Source organism: Cynocephalus volans, chromosome 6 (genome assembly GCF_027409185.1).
Source record: "Cynocephalus volans isolate mCynVol1 chromosome 6, mCynVol1.pri, whole genome shotgun sequence".
NCBI lineage: Eukaryota > Metazoa > Chordata > Mammalia > Dermoptera > Cynocephalidae > Cynocephalus > Cynocephalus volans.
The window spans coordinates 121,494,639-121,510,195 of NC_084465.1; the positions used below are offsets into that span (position 1 = coordinate 121,494,639).

At 49.9% G+C, this 15,557-nt stretch overlaps 1 protein-coding gene across 1 annotated transcript in view; it reads right to left on the bottom strand.

The window, feature by feature from the left end:
* The window catches only part of ADARB2 (adenosine deaminase RNA specific B2 (inactive)), a 474,444-nt gene that overhangs the window by 66,922 nt on the left and 391,965 nt on the right, over positions 1–15,557 (bottom strand). Inside the window, exon 4 of the mRNA XM_063100614.1 lies at positions 3,993–4,107. Within this exon, the coding sequence (XP_062956684.1) occupies positions 3,993–4,107 (115 nt within the window). The remainder of the gene's footprint in view (positions 1–3,992; positions 4,108–15,557) is intronic.

Consider the following 15,557-nt stretch of genomic DNA (forward strand, 5'->3'; position numbering starts at 1 on the left):
TTTTCAGTGAGAAAAAGAAAATGAGGTGTCCCAGAAGAAAACATGCACAATATTTAAAAGGCTGTGTCAGGACATTTAGATACAAATGTGCATTACACTTATGTGTGACGTCATGCTGAGCTGGTGACGGAATCAGTGAGGATCTACGTGACCTGAACACCAGGTACGTTCTCTTTCAGGGGGAGTTGTGTTGACGGAGGGTTGAATGAGATTCCTGCTCACCGCCTGGCTCTGCCATGAGGACGTTTACAACGTCTGACCCTGCAGGTGTGGTTTGGTGGCCTTCAGCTCTTAGAACCACCCAGAAAGCAAAATATTGAAGACTTAATTAAGGGTATAGAATAGAATGTAAATATTCTCAGTTACGATAATATGTAAAAATACATTTATAGTCGAGGGAAGTTGGCTGGGAAGGAAAAGGCCGAGGCTGCTGTCCTCAGTTTACAGGACAGGAAGTGAAGCTGCACCATCTAAACTGGACAGAATAAGAAATAAAGGTTTAAGCACATTATCTAAATTTACAAATATTACAAATACAGCAGTGGGAAATGAAAAAGTATCAAATTTTAATAGCAGAGTCGGTAGATGTTACCTAGAGTTGGAAATCCAGAAATGTGGAGCCAATACGTATGCAGGGTCATGGGAACAAAATTGGAAATAACCTGAGAGGAGGCGCGAGGAGGTGGGTGGGAGAACGCTGCTTATCACTCACGAGCTCTCTTTGCATTTTTACCATGTGACCACACTTACCTGATAGAAGTAAAACTATTCTGATCTTTTGTGATCATATTTCTCACAATGGCTGAAACGTGGTTTCCCCTTCATAAGTGGGAAGCTAATTGATGTGAACGAGTTGGCCCCCCTTCAAATGGAGGGACAGACTGAATCATGTTTTATTTCAGAATACTTTAGTTTTATAACAGTGTGACACATACAGCAATTGGAGTAGGACGCATCACTCCCTCAGAGTTTCTTAGGCGCTCGCTTGAATGACTGAGCTAGAATGAAGACTAAATGGCACATCAACTTGAAGTAAATGCATATTTAAAAATATTTCTATTAGTAACTTTGCGCATTTCTTCCTAATCTGTTTTTAATCAATATGTGCATTAAATTTTCCTCTTGTAACAGGAAAGTACATTTCAGCAGTTTATTCCTCATCGTTTATAAATCACTAATGAGGGAAGTGTCACCTTCTGAAATTGTACATTTGCTTCATAAATCTGGTCCATGTAAGTAAGTGGCCTTCACGTAAAACAGTGCATTCTCTGCCAACCCAGAGTTTCATTTTCCCACAGGCCCTTGCAGGATGTTTCTATTTTCCAGGTCAAGCCTGAGAGCAGATTCCAAAACTTGCTGGAGTTGAGTTTCCCAGGAAAGTGGAAAGATGTTGGACAGACACAGCGTGGAGCAGGGAAGGGGTGGGAAACTACTTCCCACATCACAGTGATGTGCGCTGCTGGGGTTGGAAGCGTGCTGCACGAGAGTGAGCCGCAGTGGCTGGCGTCTGTCTCCTGCCCCGGTCTTTCCTTTGCAGAACAAAATGCTAATTTAAACTGAGTTATCCTGGAATCTGTGGCAGAAATCTATGTGATGCCCCAATTTTTTAATTTACCAAACTTTCGTTTGTGTGGTTGTACGGTTCTGTGTAATAGCTTTTTTACAGTTCTGTTTATATTGGATCTAAACGGTTCTTCATGACCCATTCCGTACTAGAGTATAAGACTCACGAGGGAAGGCGCTTGGTCTGTTTTGTTCTCTGCTCTTTCCACAGAGCCCAGCAAGGCAGGCATTCAGCAAATAACTTGTGAATAAAAGAGCCCATCACCAACAGTAACTACCACTGACATGGTATTTATTACAGGCGAGTTATCTTTCCAAGTGCTTTATATCCATGAACACATTTCACCTTCTAAACCCTGCTAGGTAGGTGTTACTGTTATCCTCATTTTAAAGGTGAGGAAACTGAGTCCCAGAGAGACTAAGTGGCCACCCAGGCTCACACAGCTAGCTGCTGGTGGAGCTGGCTTCAAACCTAAGGGATTTGGTGCCAGAACTGTGCTCTGGGCCTGCAGCCCTGCCGTGCACTGAGCGGGGGGCGCTGTGTCTTCTCTTTGCACCCCGGTGCACGCAGAGCAGTGCCTGTGTCCAGGGGCATCAATGAGCAGCTGCTGGCTGGGTGACAGTCACACCCAGCAGTGGTGATCCTGGCCAAGACGAGCTCAGCCCTCAGTGTAGACTGTTTCCTGTTCCACGGGAGGCAAGCACTGTTGATGCTCTGCAGTGGCCCACACGTGTGTGTGCCCCCACATGCAGTGGTGTCATTGATACAGCGGAATCGCTTTGGCTGAGGACATTATATTTATTAAGAAATTATTACCTTTCAAAGCATTTCATATACTTTATCTCATTCACCAAATTACATGGCAAGGAGGCATTTTTATTTCCATTTTCCTAAGATCTGAAACTTTAAAGGGTAAGTCATGGGTCCTTGAGCCACGTTTGAGAAGGGTCCTGAGGGCTCTGCTCCTTCTTGCATTTGACACTATCAGAGAGGCCCCTGGGGGTCTAGAATGACAAAAAATAATATGCCAATCGTCTGGTATTTAATTTATTTTTAATATAAGTATTTTTGGACATGAGGTGATCAACTTCTGTCTTAGACTCTGCCTGCAATTGCTCCGCACGATGTGTGTGTCAAGCTTAAGGAAACCAAAGCCAATTATTTTGTGCAATAATCATTCTCTAGTAGGTCACTAGAGCTCATGCAAACTTTGGAAGTAGAAACAGTTGAAGTTGAAAAGCTGGCAGGTTTGTTGTTATTGATAGGTTAGTGATTAGATGTTTTCACAACACTGAGGCCCAGATTCAGCTGTCATCTTCTCCCAGCCTGGCGAACCGAAGAGGCCATCTGCTTCCCCAGCAGGATGGACCGTTCCCCTCCAGGCAGGTCACTCTTGCCTGGAACTCCCTCCCTGTGAGCAGCTGGGGATGGAGAATTAGGGCAGGAAGGAGGGTATTCATGGGGAGGTGTATATCCCCCGAGAGGACTAGAACCCGCAGGTGCCAGATTCTCCAGAAAGAGCTGGTCCAAGCCCAAGAGACATAGGTGGGGCCAGAAGCATCAGAGAAGCAAGGCAATGCCAGGAAGAGGGAGAGTGGGAGGGAGACAGCCCATGAGGGCCTGGAAGGGCTCGGATGAGAAGAGACCAGAGCTGGGAGTTGCCAGGAGAGCAGGGGGGGCCTCCTACATGTCATGTACTCCATGGTCCCCTGTGTCCACCAGTGTCCCCTGTGTCTCCCCTGTGCCCCATGTCCATCTGTGTCCTCATGTATCCCCAAGTCCCCTGTGTCTCTCTGTGTCCTCTCATGTCTACCTGTGTCCCTCTGTGTCCCCCAGTATCCCCTGTATCTCCCTTGTTCCCCATGTCCAACTGTGTCCTCTTGTATCCCCCGTGTCCTCCTGTGTCTCTCTGTGTCCCCTTGTGTCTCTCTGTGTCCTTCCATGTCTCCCTGTTTTCCCCACGTCTTCCTGTGTCCCTCTGTGTCTTCTTGTGTCCTCCCATGTCCCCCATTATCTCTCTTTGTCCCCCATGTCCTCTTGTATCCCCCGTGTCCATGTCAAGGAGACTTGACCTGGCCTGACAGCCTCGGGTGACTTATGCATTGGCCTGGCCTGACCTTGGATCCCAGTGGTTGCAAACACCAGCCTTGTAAATCCTTCTTGTGAATGATTGTGGGGCAATGCCTAACGGGGGAGATGGGCCAGACCCCTTCCATGTTCCCTGTAGACATCAGGAGGAGCCTGTGCAGGTGGGCATGGTGGCCTTTCCCTGCACACACTGTGATCACTGATGTCTCTGTATTCCACTGTGTTTTTCTCTGACGCACCTTTGTGTGGAAGACAGACCCTGTAGCTCCCAGGATCAGGTAAACAATAAAGTCCCTCCTTTGGGGACGGAGATTCCTGCAGGAGGCAGGAGGGGCGTTACCTTTGGTCATGACGATCCCCGCCAGTGCTTTGTGGCGGGCGTGCATGGACGTCAGGCCAATCGTCAGCTCACGGAACTTCTGTGTGACCAGATGGGACATGGAGTCGGCGAATTCCTGAAAGACACAAGCGCCAGGCCTCTTGATGGCTGGGCAGAAGCAGCGAGTGGATGGCCGGGTCTCCATCCTCCCCCCTCCAGCCATGTCCCCATGGGGATGTTGGAGGTGCCTGCCACAGCACCCCTACACCACCACATGCATGGCCATTACCGGCCTGCTCTGCCCAGCCTTGGGAAGGAATGCAGCGTCAAATGTTGATCGCAAGGAATTAACCCCCAGCGCTGCCCTTGGCAGGAAGCCTGGCCTGTGCCCGAGCAGGAGGCTGGCTTGTGCCTGATAGTCACCTGGCCTGTGCCCGAGCAGGTACCTGGCCTATGCCCGAGCAGGTAACTGGCCTGTGCCTGAGCAGGTGCCTGGCCTGTGCCCGAGCAGGAGGTTGGCCTGTGCCTGAGCAGGTGCCTGGCCTGTGTCCAGCAGAACAGGTCCCTTACCTGTGCCCAAGCAGATGCCTGGCCTGTGCCACACCTCTGACTCCACATCTCTGACTCCATCTCTATGTTTAGCCTCTTACGTACAGTGATAAAGCTGGTGCGGCCCAGAGCACGTGGCTCCATGGCCCCCCTTTTCCAGCTCCTCCAGATTCCATGGCTGAAATGGTACTTTTTCCTGGACGTGGCCCCACGGCTGTTTTTCATCTGGGCCAGCTTGGGGGTGACCATCACAGGCCTTGCAGCAGGGCAGCCTGATTGGAGTTCCAATTCTGCCGCTTATGAGCATGGGCAAGTCATCCAAAACTTCTGAGCCCTGTTTTCTTAATTCATGAGGTAGCCTCTTAATTTCCATCTGGTGGAGTTTTTGTGAGGATTAAGTGCATTCACACTTCTTAAATGCTTAGTGTTAGAGTGAGCAGGACTGAAGCCATGTTGGGACCTAAGACCCCATGGGCTTTAGGGAGATTTTAAGACTCAGTTTTTTTCTGGGTTTCCTCTTTTCTCATGGTTATTTGATATTATGAACCTTGCTTATGTGGCAAGATGGCATTATTTACATGAACGTAAAGTTGTTTTCTGGCCAGCCTGATGCTGCAGACTTGCAGTCCTTGAGAAACCAAGGAAGAACTCAATGAATCTGTGCTGATTCCTCCCTGAAGCAGGACCCTGAGATAACGGCAAGGACAGGAATGGAAACCAGACAGAGCCTTGGTGAGACTTTGCACCTGGCTCCTTGCAGGAGCCCCCGCGGCTCACGTGCCCTCCCTCCTGCTTTTCATTTGCCATGTTCTGTTCCCTCAGCTCCCTCTTGAACTTGAGTCTCTGAGATGGCTTTAGTCTGGTCATTCTCCTTCAGGTTTACCGTAGAGACGGGTTAGTCCAACATCTCTCCTCAGGTCACTGATGTTCCTGAATAAAGCTGACTTCCATTTTCACCACCATTTGACTTTTGGGTGGTTTGTTTCTGCTTTGGGGCAGGCAGCCGGACATGGTTTTGGTAACATTAGCACAGTGCCTCCCAGTCAGTAAGAGCTCAAGAAATGGTGCCTATTACTCATTCTTACTGTTACCGTCATGATTACGTTTCCCCCAGAGCTGCAGGCACTGAACGGATCTCTATGTGGCTAAACCAAACCATCAGCTTATCACTGAGGTGTATTCTCATGGATATCTGTTTTCTTTTTTTTTTTTTTTTTTTGTCGTTTTTTCGTGACCGGCACTCAGCCAGTGAGTGCACCAGTCAGTCCTATATAGGATCCGAACCTGCAGCGGGAGCGTCGCCGCGCTGCCAGCGCAGCACTCTACCAAGTGCGCCACGGGCTCGGCCCATGGATATCTGTTTTCTGATGGACCAGCCTTTCACGTGTTCACCAGGCGCGTTGTGATGTTCTGCAGGCATCGCTGCAGGTGTGGGGAGGTCTCCGATAGATAAAGATAAGAAAGATGAATAGACAGTGTTAAAACATCCCATTTGCAGCAATAAAGCATGTTCATGTGAAAACAGGCCTGCCTCCTGGAAACAAAAAACCTGCCACAAAGAACAGCCCATGCCTTTCCCCCCTACTCTTCTGGATCAAGGGTGGCGGCAGGCCTGGGGCTGCATGGGGTTGGCAGGGCCTGTCCCTGTCCCTGTAGCTGTTGCAGCTGCTGAGGTGGGTGTGCTCTACTTTTTTAACTGCACTGTAAGTAGATGTGGAAGCCCCGTAACGAGTGCTGCCGAACATTTAGGCCCCCCTGAGTGGGCGTAATTCTGGATGCAGGGGACAGAGAGGGTGGGCTCGACTTTTGGGGGACTGCTGTATACTTGGGGGTCTCCCTGGCTTGGCACCTGGCCCAGGATGCCCGGGTGATGCCATCACCTGCAGGTGGTGGCCACAGGTCATGGGATTTTAGAGATGAGCCCTGGAGGCTGCTTGTGGCTGGGCTGTCCCTGTGCGTCCTGGAAACAGGTCTGGAGAGGGCAGCCCACGTCCCTAGGCAGCCTTTGTGTGTGTGCCTGGGGTTGCTGGAAAGCAACCACAACTGGGGGCTTAAAACATCAGGGTGCACCCTCCCACAGGTCTGGAGGCCAGAAATCCCAGATCAAGGTGTGGCAGGGCTGCACTACCCTGAAGACTCTGGGGGCAGGTCCTTCCTGCCTCTGCCAGCTTCAGGGGACTCTGGCATCCCGTGACTTGTGGCCGAATCTCTCTAGTCTCTGCCTCTGTCGTCACACAGTCTTCTCTATCTCTCCTGTCTCTTGTTAGGGCACCGGTCATGGCGTGACCCAGGAAGAGGTCATCTCAGATTCCACAGTGGCAGGATTGGATGTGTCCTGCAGGGCCCTATCCAGCCCGTGGCTCCTGCCATTCACTGTCCGCCTCATGCTGTAAAAGAGAGAAGTCTATTCCCACAGAGGCTTGAATCCAGTTAGTTTCTATGAGTCTTGGAGGGCTGGCTCTCAGCTCTAGAGAGAAGATGAAGAGGTTGACTGTCTTTCTCCGGTGCCCGGATCACACGTCATGGTCGTGGATGAGTGTCCACAGGGCAGACTGTCATCCTCACTGCCCCTGTCTGAAGATAAGGCCAGGTGCCAGTGCATGGGGGTCGTCTGACACTACTGGTGCCTCCTCGTGACCTTGCGAGCCAAGCTCTGGGTGTGGCGCAGGAAAAGAACCAGGGCTTGGAAAACATCAGCCCCTGAGCACTGTTTTCCTAAGAAACAGCAAAGAGAAGACCCAGCCGCCCCCACGCCAGGGGCTGCCAGCTCTGTCCTGCCAGGGTTGCTCGTCTCCCCAGGTGGACGCATTCCCCGGACACAGGTTTGAAGAGACAGCCCTGGTGAGGCCCATCCCTCTGTGAGGCCGGGGGGCTGTGGTCTTACGCAGGTCTGGGAAGCCGGCTGTGCACTGGCCCTGACCCCGGCACTGGTCCCACCGTCCCCTGCGGGTGGGACTCTGGCACTGGGGGCTGAAAGGCTCCTGTCTGGTCAGAAGGTCCAGAAAGTCTTCGTCTGTGGCTGAAGTTTGCGACGAGTCTTGAAGGAAGAGTAGGATTTGGTATGTTTTCTTCTGCAGGTGTTCATTTCTCAGGTTGAGTAATGGAATTTGCTTTCCTTCCCTGGCCAGCTCACAGCACACTGGCAAAGTGAGGAACATCTCTGCTGTTTTGCTGTGCATATGCCTGCCTTGCATGGGGTCTGCTCCTGGCCTGGGGCTGTGGTGGCTCCTGGACCAAGTCTGCTGCACACGGTCCATCCTTGTGGATTCACGCTTGGGAATCAGCTTTTTGCTGCCAGCTTGCTGTGTGCTCGCATGACCTCCTCGTTTTGTGCAGAGAGAGCAAGAGTGACCTTGTGGGGTCATTTCTAATGAGGACACTAATCCCATTGGATCAGGGCCTGCTATGGTTTGAACATCCCCACAAAACTCACACTGGAGCTTGATCCCTATTGTAACAGTGTTAAGAGGCTGGGAAGTCAGATGGGAAGTAACTGGATCACGAGGGCTGTGCCCACGTGGGTGGATCGATCCATTCATGGACTGGTGGGTCATCACAGGAGCAGACTGGAGGCTTTACAAGGAGAAGAAGAACACGTGGACACCTTCTCGCCCCTCGCTGTGTGACGCCCTGTGATGCACAGGAGAGCCCCCACCCAGAAGAAGGCCCTCACCAGATGCGTCCCCTGGGCCCTGGGCTTCCCAGCCTCCCAAACTGCAAGAAATAAATGTCATTTCTTTATAAATTACCCAGTTTCAGATATTGTTATAAATGACAGAAAATGGACTAAGACATGACCTCATTTAACCTTAACTACATCCTTAGAAGCTCCATCTCAAAGTACAGACACACTAATATTTAGGGTGTCAACACAGGAATTTGGGGGAGACACAAACATTCGGTCCATAACACTGTACCTCTACCCTTGATTTATGTCCTTCATACATGCAAAACATTCATCCCACCCCAACAGCCCTGCAAGTCTTAATTCATTCCAGCATCAACACTCAAGTCCAAAGTCCAAAGTCTCATCTAAACATCACCTAAACCACGTATGGGTGAGACTCGAGGTTAGATTCATCCAGAGGCAAATTTCTCTGCAGCTGTGAACTACCAAAACCAGACAAGTTGTGTGCTTCCAAAATATGATGGCGGGACAGACATGGAACACACATTCCCATTCCAAAGGGAGAAACAGGGAAGAAGGAAGGGGTGACGGGTCCCAAGCAAGTCCAGAACCTAGTAAGGCAGACTCCATGAGGTCTTCAGACTGGAGGTAATCCTGCTGGGCTCCACGCTCTGCCCTCAGGCCCATGGGGACAATGTCACCACCTTGGCTTAGGGAGAGTGAGCAGACTCTCTGGTGTCTCTTCTCATAGGACACTGATCCTGTTGGACCAGGGGCCTGCCCTCATGGCCTCATTCAGCCTCGATTACTTTCTTACTCCACATATGGCCGCACTGGGGGTTAGGGCTTCAGCACATGGATTTTAGGGGGACACAAACATTCAGTCCACGGCACACACAAACTGTGGCATCACCTGAGCAATGACTCCCCGACCATGGGTTATGTGCTGGTCTGGCGGCTGCAGGGGCTCATGCAGCACTCTTTCCTGCACCTCATAGGACATATCCAGAAACACGTGGACACACAGGCATGGCAGAGGTGGGAGTGTCTGCCCACATGGGCACGCTCCTCTCCTTCCTCAACATGGGACAAGGTTTTCTGGCCTCCTGGTTGCAAGGTGGGGCCTGTGACTGGGGCTGAGATTTGAGTGTTGGAGGAAATATGTTTATCATTTGTAGGTGTGATAGAGTTTGGAGGTGTTGTCCTCCCAAAACTCATGTGGAAATCTGATCCCCAATGTGGCAGTGTTGGAGCTGTTTGAGTCACAGGGGCAGATCCCTCATGAATGGATTAATGCTCTCCTGGGGGAGGGGGGTAGTGAGTGAGATCTCGCTCTATTAGTTCCCACAAGAGCTGGTTGTTTATAGGACTCTGGCACCTCCTCTTTCTCTCTTGCTTCCTCTTGCCATGTGATCTGCCTGTATGCACCGGCTGCCTGCCACTTTCTGCCATGATTAGAAGCAGCCTGAGGCCCACACCAGATGCAGCTGTCCCAGAATCGTAAGCCAGATGAACCTCGATTCTTTATAGATTACCCAGTCTCAGGTAATTCTGTTATAGCAACACAAAAACGGACTAATACAAGGTGTGAGCCGCAAACTGCTAAGAGATGCTCCACAATCCTTTCTCTGTCTCTCTCCCTTCCCTGCTCCTCAACCTCACATTTCTTCTTCCTCACCCAGCTGGAGGCAGGGACCCCCAGGGCAGACCCCCAGAGGTAGGCAGCCAGTCAAGAGTCACCTGCTTGCTGTGTGCTGCGTGTCACACACACTGAGATGCTGATCTGTGAGGCTGTGGGTCACAGCAACAGCATTATTTGCTGAGCAATAGAGGAGAGAAACCTATTATAAAAAGGCAAATAAACCTGCCAATTGAATTAAAAAGAAGCAAACAGTGAAAAAGTCTGTGCCTTATTATGAATAGCACACACTTTGCATCATAACTCATAATCGACCTCACACATGTGGCCGGCCCATCACAGGCTGCTCCTAGGCTGATGTCACATGCATGCTGCACGTGAGTACTTGTCTACCCCAACCTTCTGCCCGATGAAGGATCTTAGGTCTGGATGGTCTGTGAGTGGGCGTGTGGTGGGGTCCAGGCCTCAGCTCTGTCCTCTGCCCTGTCCTGCTGGCCAGTTACAACATTTTTGATGCTTAAATAGCCATTACTGGGGCTGTGCTCATGGGATGTTCAGTCTGTGTATCGGTGGCTGTGGTGCAGACATGCACAGGAAATGCAGGCACAGTCTTTTCACCCACTTCATGCCAGGTGATCTGGGATTGCTATGCAGAGGAGGACCGGCTGCTCCGGGACGTGTCTGTGAGAATCTGTGGAACTGCCTGCGAAGCAGGGCTCGGGGCCACACGATGTGGGATGGCTCGACACAGTGCAGCGGGGCTCAGGGCAGCACTGAGGTGCGTGTGCACAGCCCCCAGAGCCCCAGCACCCACATCCCAGGGAGGACCCAGGGCGGTTGCAGGGTGCTGCCCCCAACCTCTAAACCTAGGCAGCCTCCGGGAGGACATTTTTTTTTTTAAGAGTCTTTTCCCCTATAATCTTTTTCTCTTTATTCTTTTTTTTTTTTTTTTTTTTTTAAATAAAGGTGAATGTAAAAGTTAGAAGGCAAAGATTTCTTTAACTTTTCGTACTTTGGGTGGTGAGCTAATTGAAATGTAGAGAGATTTTTAGTTAACTGGTTAGAATGCATCTGTTTGATATTTAATGAGCATTAACATGTCCTGCCTGTGGGCCTTGACGCCTGTGAGGACTGTCCCAGGTAGGAGCCACTTGCCTCCTCTACTGGCCTTGTGGCCTCCGGGAAGTGGTCTCACGCGGCTGTGCGGGACATGTTTGTGACAGATCTGCACCTCTCCTTGTGCTTTCAGGGTTGCTGTGGTGATAAGTTTTGGGCAGATGCCTAAATATTCTTGCGCTTGGTCCTGTATGCATGCCTTACTGTAAACTCACATCTTTTCAGACGTGGTTTTTGAGGGACAGACTTATGGGATGTTTATGTATTAGTTGATAACCCTTAGTTTTCCTGGTTTTAAAAGTTGAAGGAAGAGAAATTGTGAATAACCATCTCCATCAGAAAGAAGAGCATCTGTTATCTGGGCTCGAGTTATCTTTGTACAGACTTGCAGAGTCTTTGAGAGATCAGAGATTTCATGGCTTTGGAAAAGTCCAGAGGAAGCAAGCCCCAGAGTTTCTCTGCTCTGTGCAGCCTCCCTCGCCTGCTCTCTGCGTGGTACTGCGTCTACTGCACCTCAGCTGTTCTAAGTGATTGGCTTTTAATTAAATCACATACATGATTGCGCTGTACATAGTTTTTCATAGCTGAATTTGTGTATGTAAATGACATTGTTGTTGATTATAATGGGGTGTTAGAAACTAGACAGAAACTTAGAATTCATATAGAGAGGCATAGCCATGTAATTTAACACTAGGAATCTTTAATGTTTTAATCACTTGGGATTTAATATATACAGTCAGCTTTGGTTACTGCAAACCTAACTAATCAGACCTTGCCATAACTGGATTTTCTTCCCCACCTGGCACTTGGTTTTCAGTAGAAGCAGCTAAAGTGCTCAAAAATGAGCTTCTAATTAAACTTTATAAATTCAAATTCCAGAGTATGTTCATGGGGCTACAGGGGTTCACTCAGTCTCCTAGGAGGGATAAAGGCATATAAACTAACACCAAACTACTTAAGTAGAGTAGTTTTTGAGCACAGGGGCCAAGTTGCATTTTATTATCACTTTCTAAAACAGTGTAAGACGTTTTCCCCGACCTTGAGGACATAGACATCTCACTGTCATTAGGAGCAGTCCACACCGTCACTTAACATCCTATGATGCAGTGCCCAGGTCTGAGGCTCTGCAGTGGCCACCACGGGACCTGCCCACTGTGTCTGCCCACTCAAGCTGGCATCATAGAAGACAAATAAACCTACGTTTCTTTCTCTGCAGTGTCCGAACGCCAGCTCCTTGATAAAGCCTTCCCGAGTGTCAAGCCTTGGTGTCCCTGTGTCCATGTTTTCCTGCAGACTCCTCTAATACCTGGAGGCTGTACCCCTTCCTGGTATGGCTTGCACAGCTGTCTTTCTTTCTCTTATACATACCATACCCGTGCAATATACTACTGTCCTTGTGGACAAGGAATTACTGTTTTTATTGAGTCTGTATTGGTTAGTAGTGATTACAGATATTGTCACTGAAAGCTTACTACTTGCCAGACAGTTTCTAAATGCTCTATGTTTTTTCAGTTAATCCTCATGAACTGCCTCGTGATCAAGGGGCCACCATTAGCTGTACTTTTGCTAACGATCATGTGAATTAACTGCAGTGCAGGCGTCCTGGGATCCATGTCATAGGTCTCACTGTGGCTCTTTGGTGGATTGTATGGTTATTTACAGAAAGAAGAGGCTGCTTCTAGGAGGGGCTGAGAGTGGAATGGTGAGGGAAGGCTTCCTGGAGGAGACAGGATTTCTCTGGGCTTTGAAGGAATCACATAATCAAAATTGGCAGGGATTGGAAGAGCAGGAAAATCCAGGGAGAAGTCATAGCCTGAAGAAATTCCGAGGGGGAAAACTTACTTCTGGGCTAAAGACAATGAATAGATCAGCCTGGCCTGAGTAAGGTTCATGCAGAGCAGGGATGAGAAATTAAATGGAAGAGCCACTGGAGCAGAGGATGGATCCTGATGCCAGGCCAAGATGTGCATCTGTTAATTCAACAAATGTTCACTCAGGTCAGGCGCTATCAAGCACCAGGGACACATCAGTGCAGGAAACCTGCAGACATCCCTGCCCTGAGGAGCTCAGATGTCACCCAGGGGCCAGTGGTGTTACTGGGCTGTGGTCTGTGGCTGCATGTGAGGGGCTCCACACCCCAGCAAGGACATGTTTCCATGGGTCTGATCTGGGGCCTGATGCTGAGGGTACACCGAGTCACTGTGGGTCTGTTGTTCTGTTCTGTTCCAGCCTCCTTAGATGTAAGGTGATGATGAGGACAACCGCAGGCTGGGAGGGGCCCCTCGCAGCTACAGCTACCTGCTCCTGTTCCCTGTCACCAGACTGCACTGAGAGCTCTGCTGGGGACTGTTGATGCCTCATTTAATCCCACCCACAACTGTGTCAATCAGGGCTTATTAGTCCCATTGTGTCGTTGCAAAAATGAGGGTTAGAGAGATTTGGTAAGTTGGCCAAAGTTTTAAAGCAAACAGGTATTTGAGGCAGAATGTAGTTTTTTTATGTTTGAATTCTGAGTTGTGGCAGTTAATCTCAGCTGTACCATCTGCTGTTCTTCTGAGAGGTGGATTCCTTAAAGGTCTCAGAAGACACATCTGACTGTACACTGTAAATCCTCTGAGATTAAAACCAAGCACATCTGTGTGATCCAGCTCCAGTCGCTGGGGGGAGCACAGGAGTCCCAGCAGTGACCCCATCCCAGCCTCAGGGTGGCAGGGCTGACATCCAGGTATCCCGCCTCCTGCAGTGGACAGGTAAGGTGCTGCAGGGGTGCTGAGAGAGGCGGGATGGAGGCCGGGGCAGGAGAGACGGTTTGCAATTTAGAAATCTTTCCACAGAGAGACTCTAAAACCTGCTCGGAAAAGCCCAAATAGTCAACAGAAGAGTCATTTGCAATATAAATTCTTTGTTAGATATGAGGAGAGAGACATCCAGCTGTACTCATTACTATTGGAGGTTTAGCAACGTGGAAAAAAATATCTGATAAGGTCCCTCGGAGGTGCAGAGGGTTAATGTGTCTTCTGCAAGTCCCTCACAGCCCCGCCCTGGAGCAGCTCACACTGCAGGGAAAATCTCTGGCTGTGAAACCCTACACAGCCACTGGCTTCTCTTAGGGCGGGGACGGTGGGGTGGGTGGGGGGCTCTGGAGAGCCCTGAGGTGGTGCCCCAGCCCCTGCCTGGATGAGCAGAGATCTGAGAGCCAACATCAAAGCTATTAATGCCCACATTGGCACGGGCTGGACATTTGGAACAGAAGTGGTCAGAGGAGACGGGGATTTGGCTTCTTGTGAAGCGATAGTGATGATCAGATGCTTCCAGCTCCAAAGGTTAAGTGGGGGGTCGGCCGTACCTAACGAGCCGTGCGTTACTGCACCTCACGGAGACAGCAAGAGAAACACGGCCCCCGCTGCTGCTTTCTGTGGCCCGCGTTTGCCTGTTGGCACCGATCTCCAGGGCAAATTACCAGCATTATTCAAATTGCAAAAATAAACTTTAAATGGGATCATTGCAAGATTCAGACTTTATTCATCTCCAACACTAATATTTTGAATGGCATAAATAAATACAGTGTGCTCAAATTTGCAATAGCAGTCCTCAGGGTAGAGTTGACATTCAGCCAAAGTGGTAGGGATATTAAAATCAATAGATTATGAAGAAGAAAGCCTTTCGTAAATATTTTCCTGTCGAAATCCTGTCTTTGGGTTTATAATACTGAAATATCAAAAAGGTTAGATTTGCATAGGGGTGGGTGGCACAGAATCCGGAACCAATCCCAGCCCGTTTTCCACTGCTGGCTTCTGCTCTGAACTTTGCACATGGTGGGCTATCCCAGGGGAGGGGGCAGACGGGCTTGGGAGGCAGTGGCAGAGGAAGCGACAGGTCCAGGGTCCACATGGAAATGGAGCTTGTCCTCTGTGAGTAATCCACCCCTTCCAGAGCCCGGAAGGCAGGAGAAATGCGGCTGGGAAAGCTGTGCGGGCAGACAGCACACCCGGCCTCAGGGACAATCAGAGAAGTGGAGAACAATCTTCCCGATTCCACCTCAACATTCCTTCGTGTTTCTGCAGAAAAGGCAGCCTCTGTCTCAGTAATGAGTCCTGTTTGCTGACAATTACAATAAAGCCTCATTAATTTCAAAATCAGGGACTGGTGAAAACCAGTGTCCAACTAAATAGTCCAAATTATCTGACGATTCTATTATTCTGTATCTCAAATTACCAAGAGGCCGGTTACAAATTTGTATGAAGGCATGAAAAATGAAAACCCTTTATGGTAGCCACGGCGTAGCAGGACAAGCCCTAAATTGGGGTTGGAAGACGTGGAGTTGAGTTCTGCCACCTGGCTGATGGCTGGTCGTTAGCCCAATGAGGAGCCAGCAGCTTCCTCGCCTGCAGGAGGCGTCACGTAATTTTCACCTTGAAGCCCCGGTCCTGAATCTGTGGGCTCTCAGACCTGCGCTTACAGCTCCACCATGGAACATTTCTGGGCAGTGTAGTTTTTTTAAAGGTGTGCTGGGGCCCCAAACTTGTCTCTTTCGGGAGGCAAGGGTGTGTGTAGTGAGGAGGGGGTGGAGACCAGAGAGGACATGGCTGCGGGGCTAGCACGCCAGTCAGCAGGCCATGGGGAGGTAGGCTGGTGATAGTCCCAAAGCCAGGGG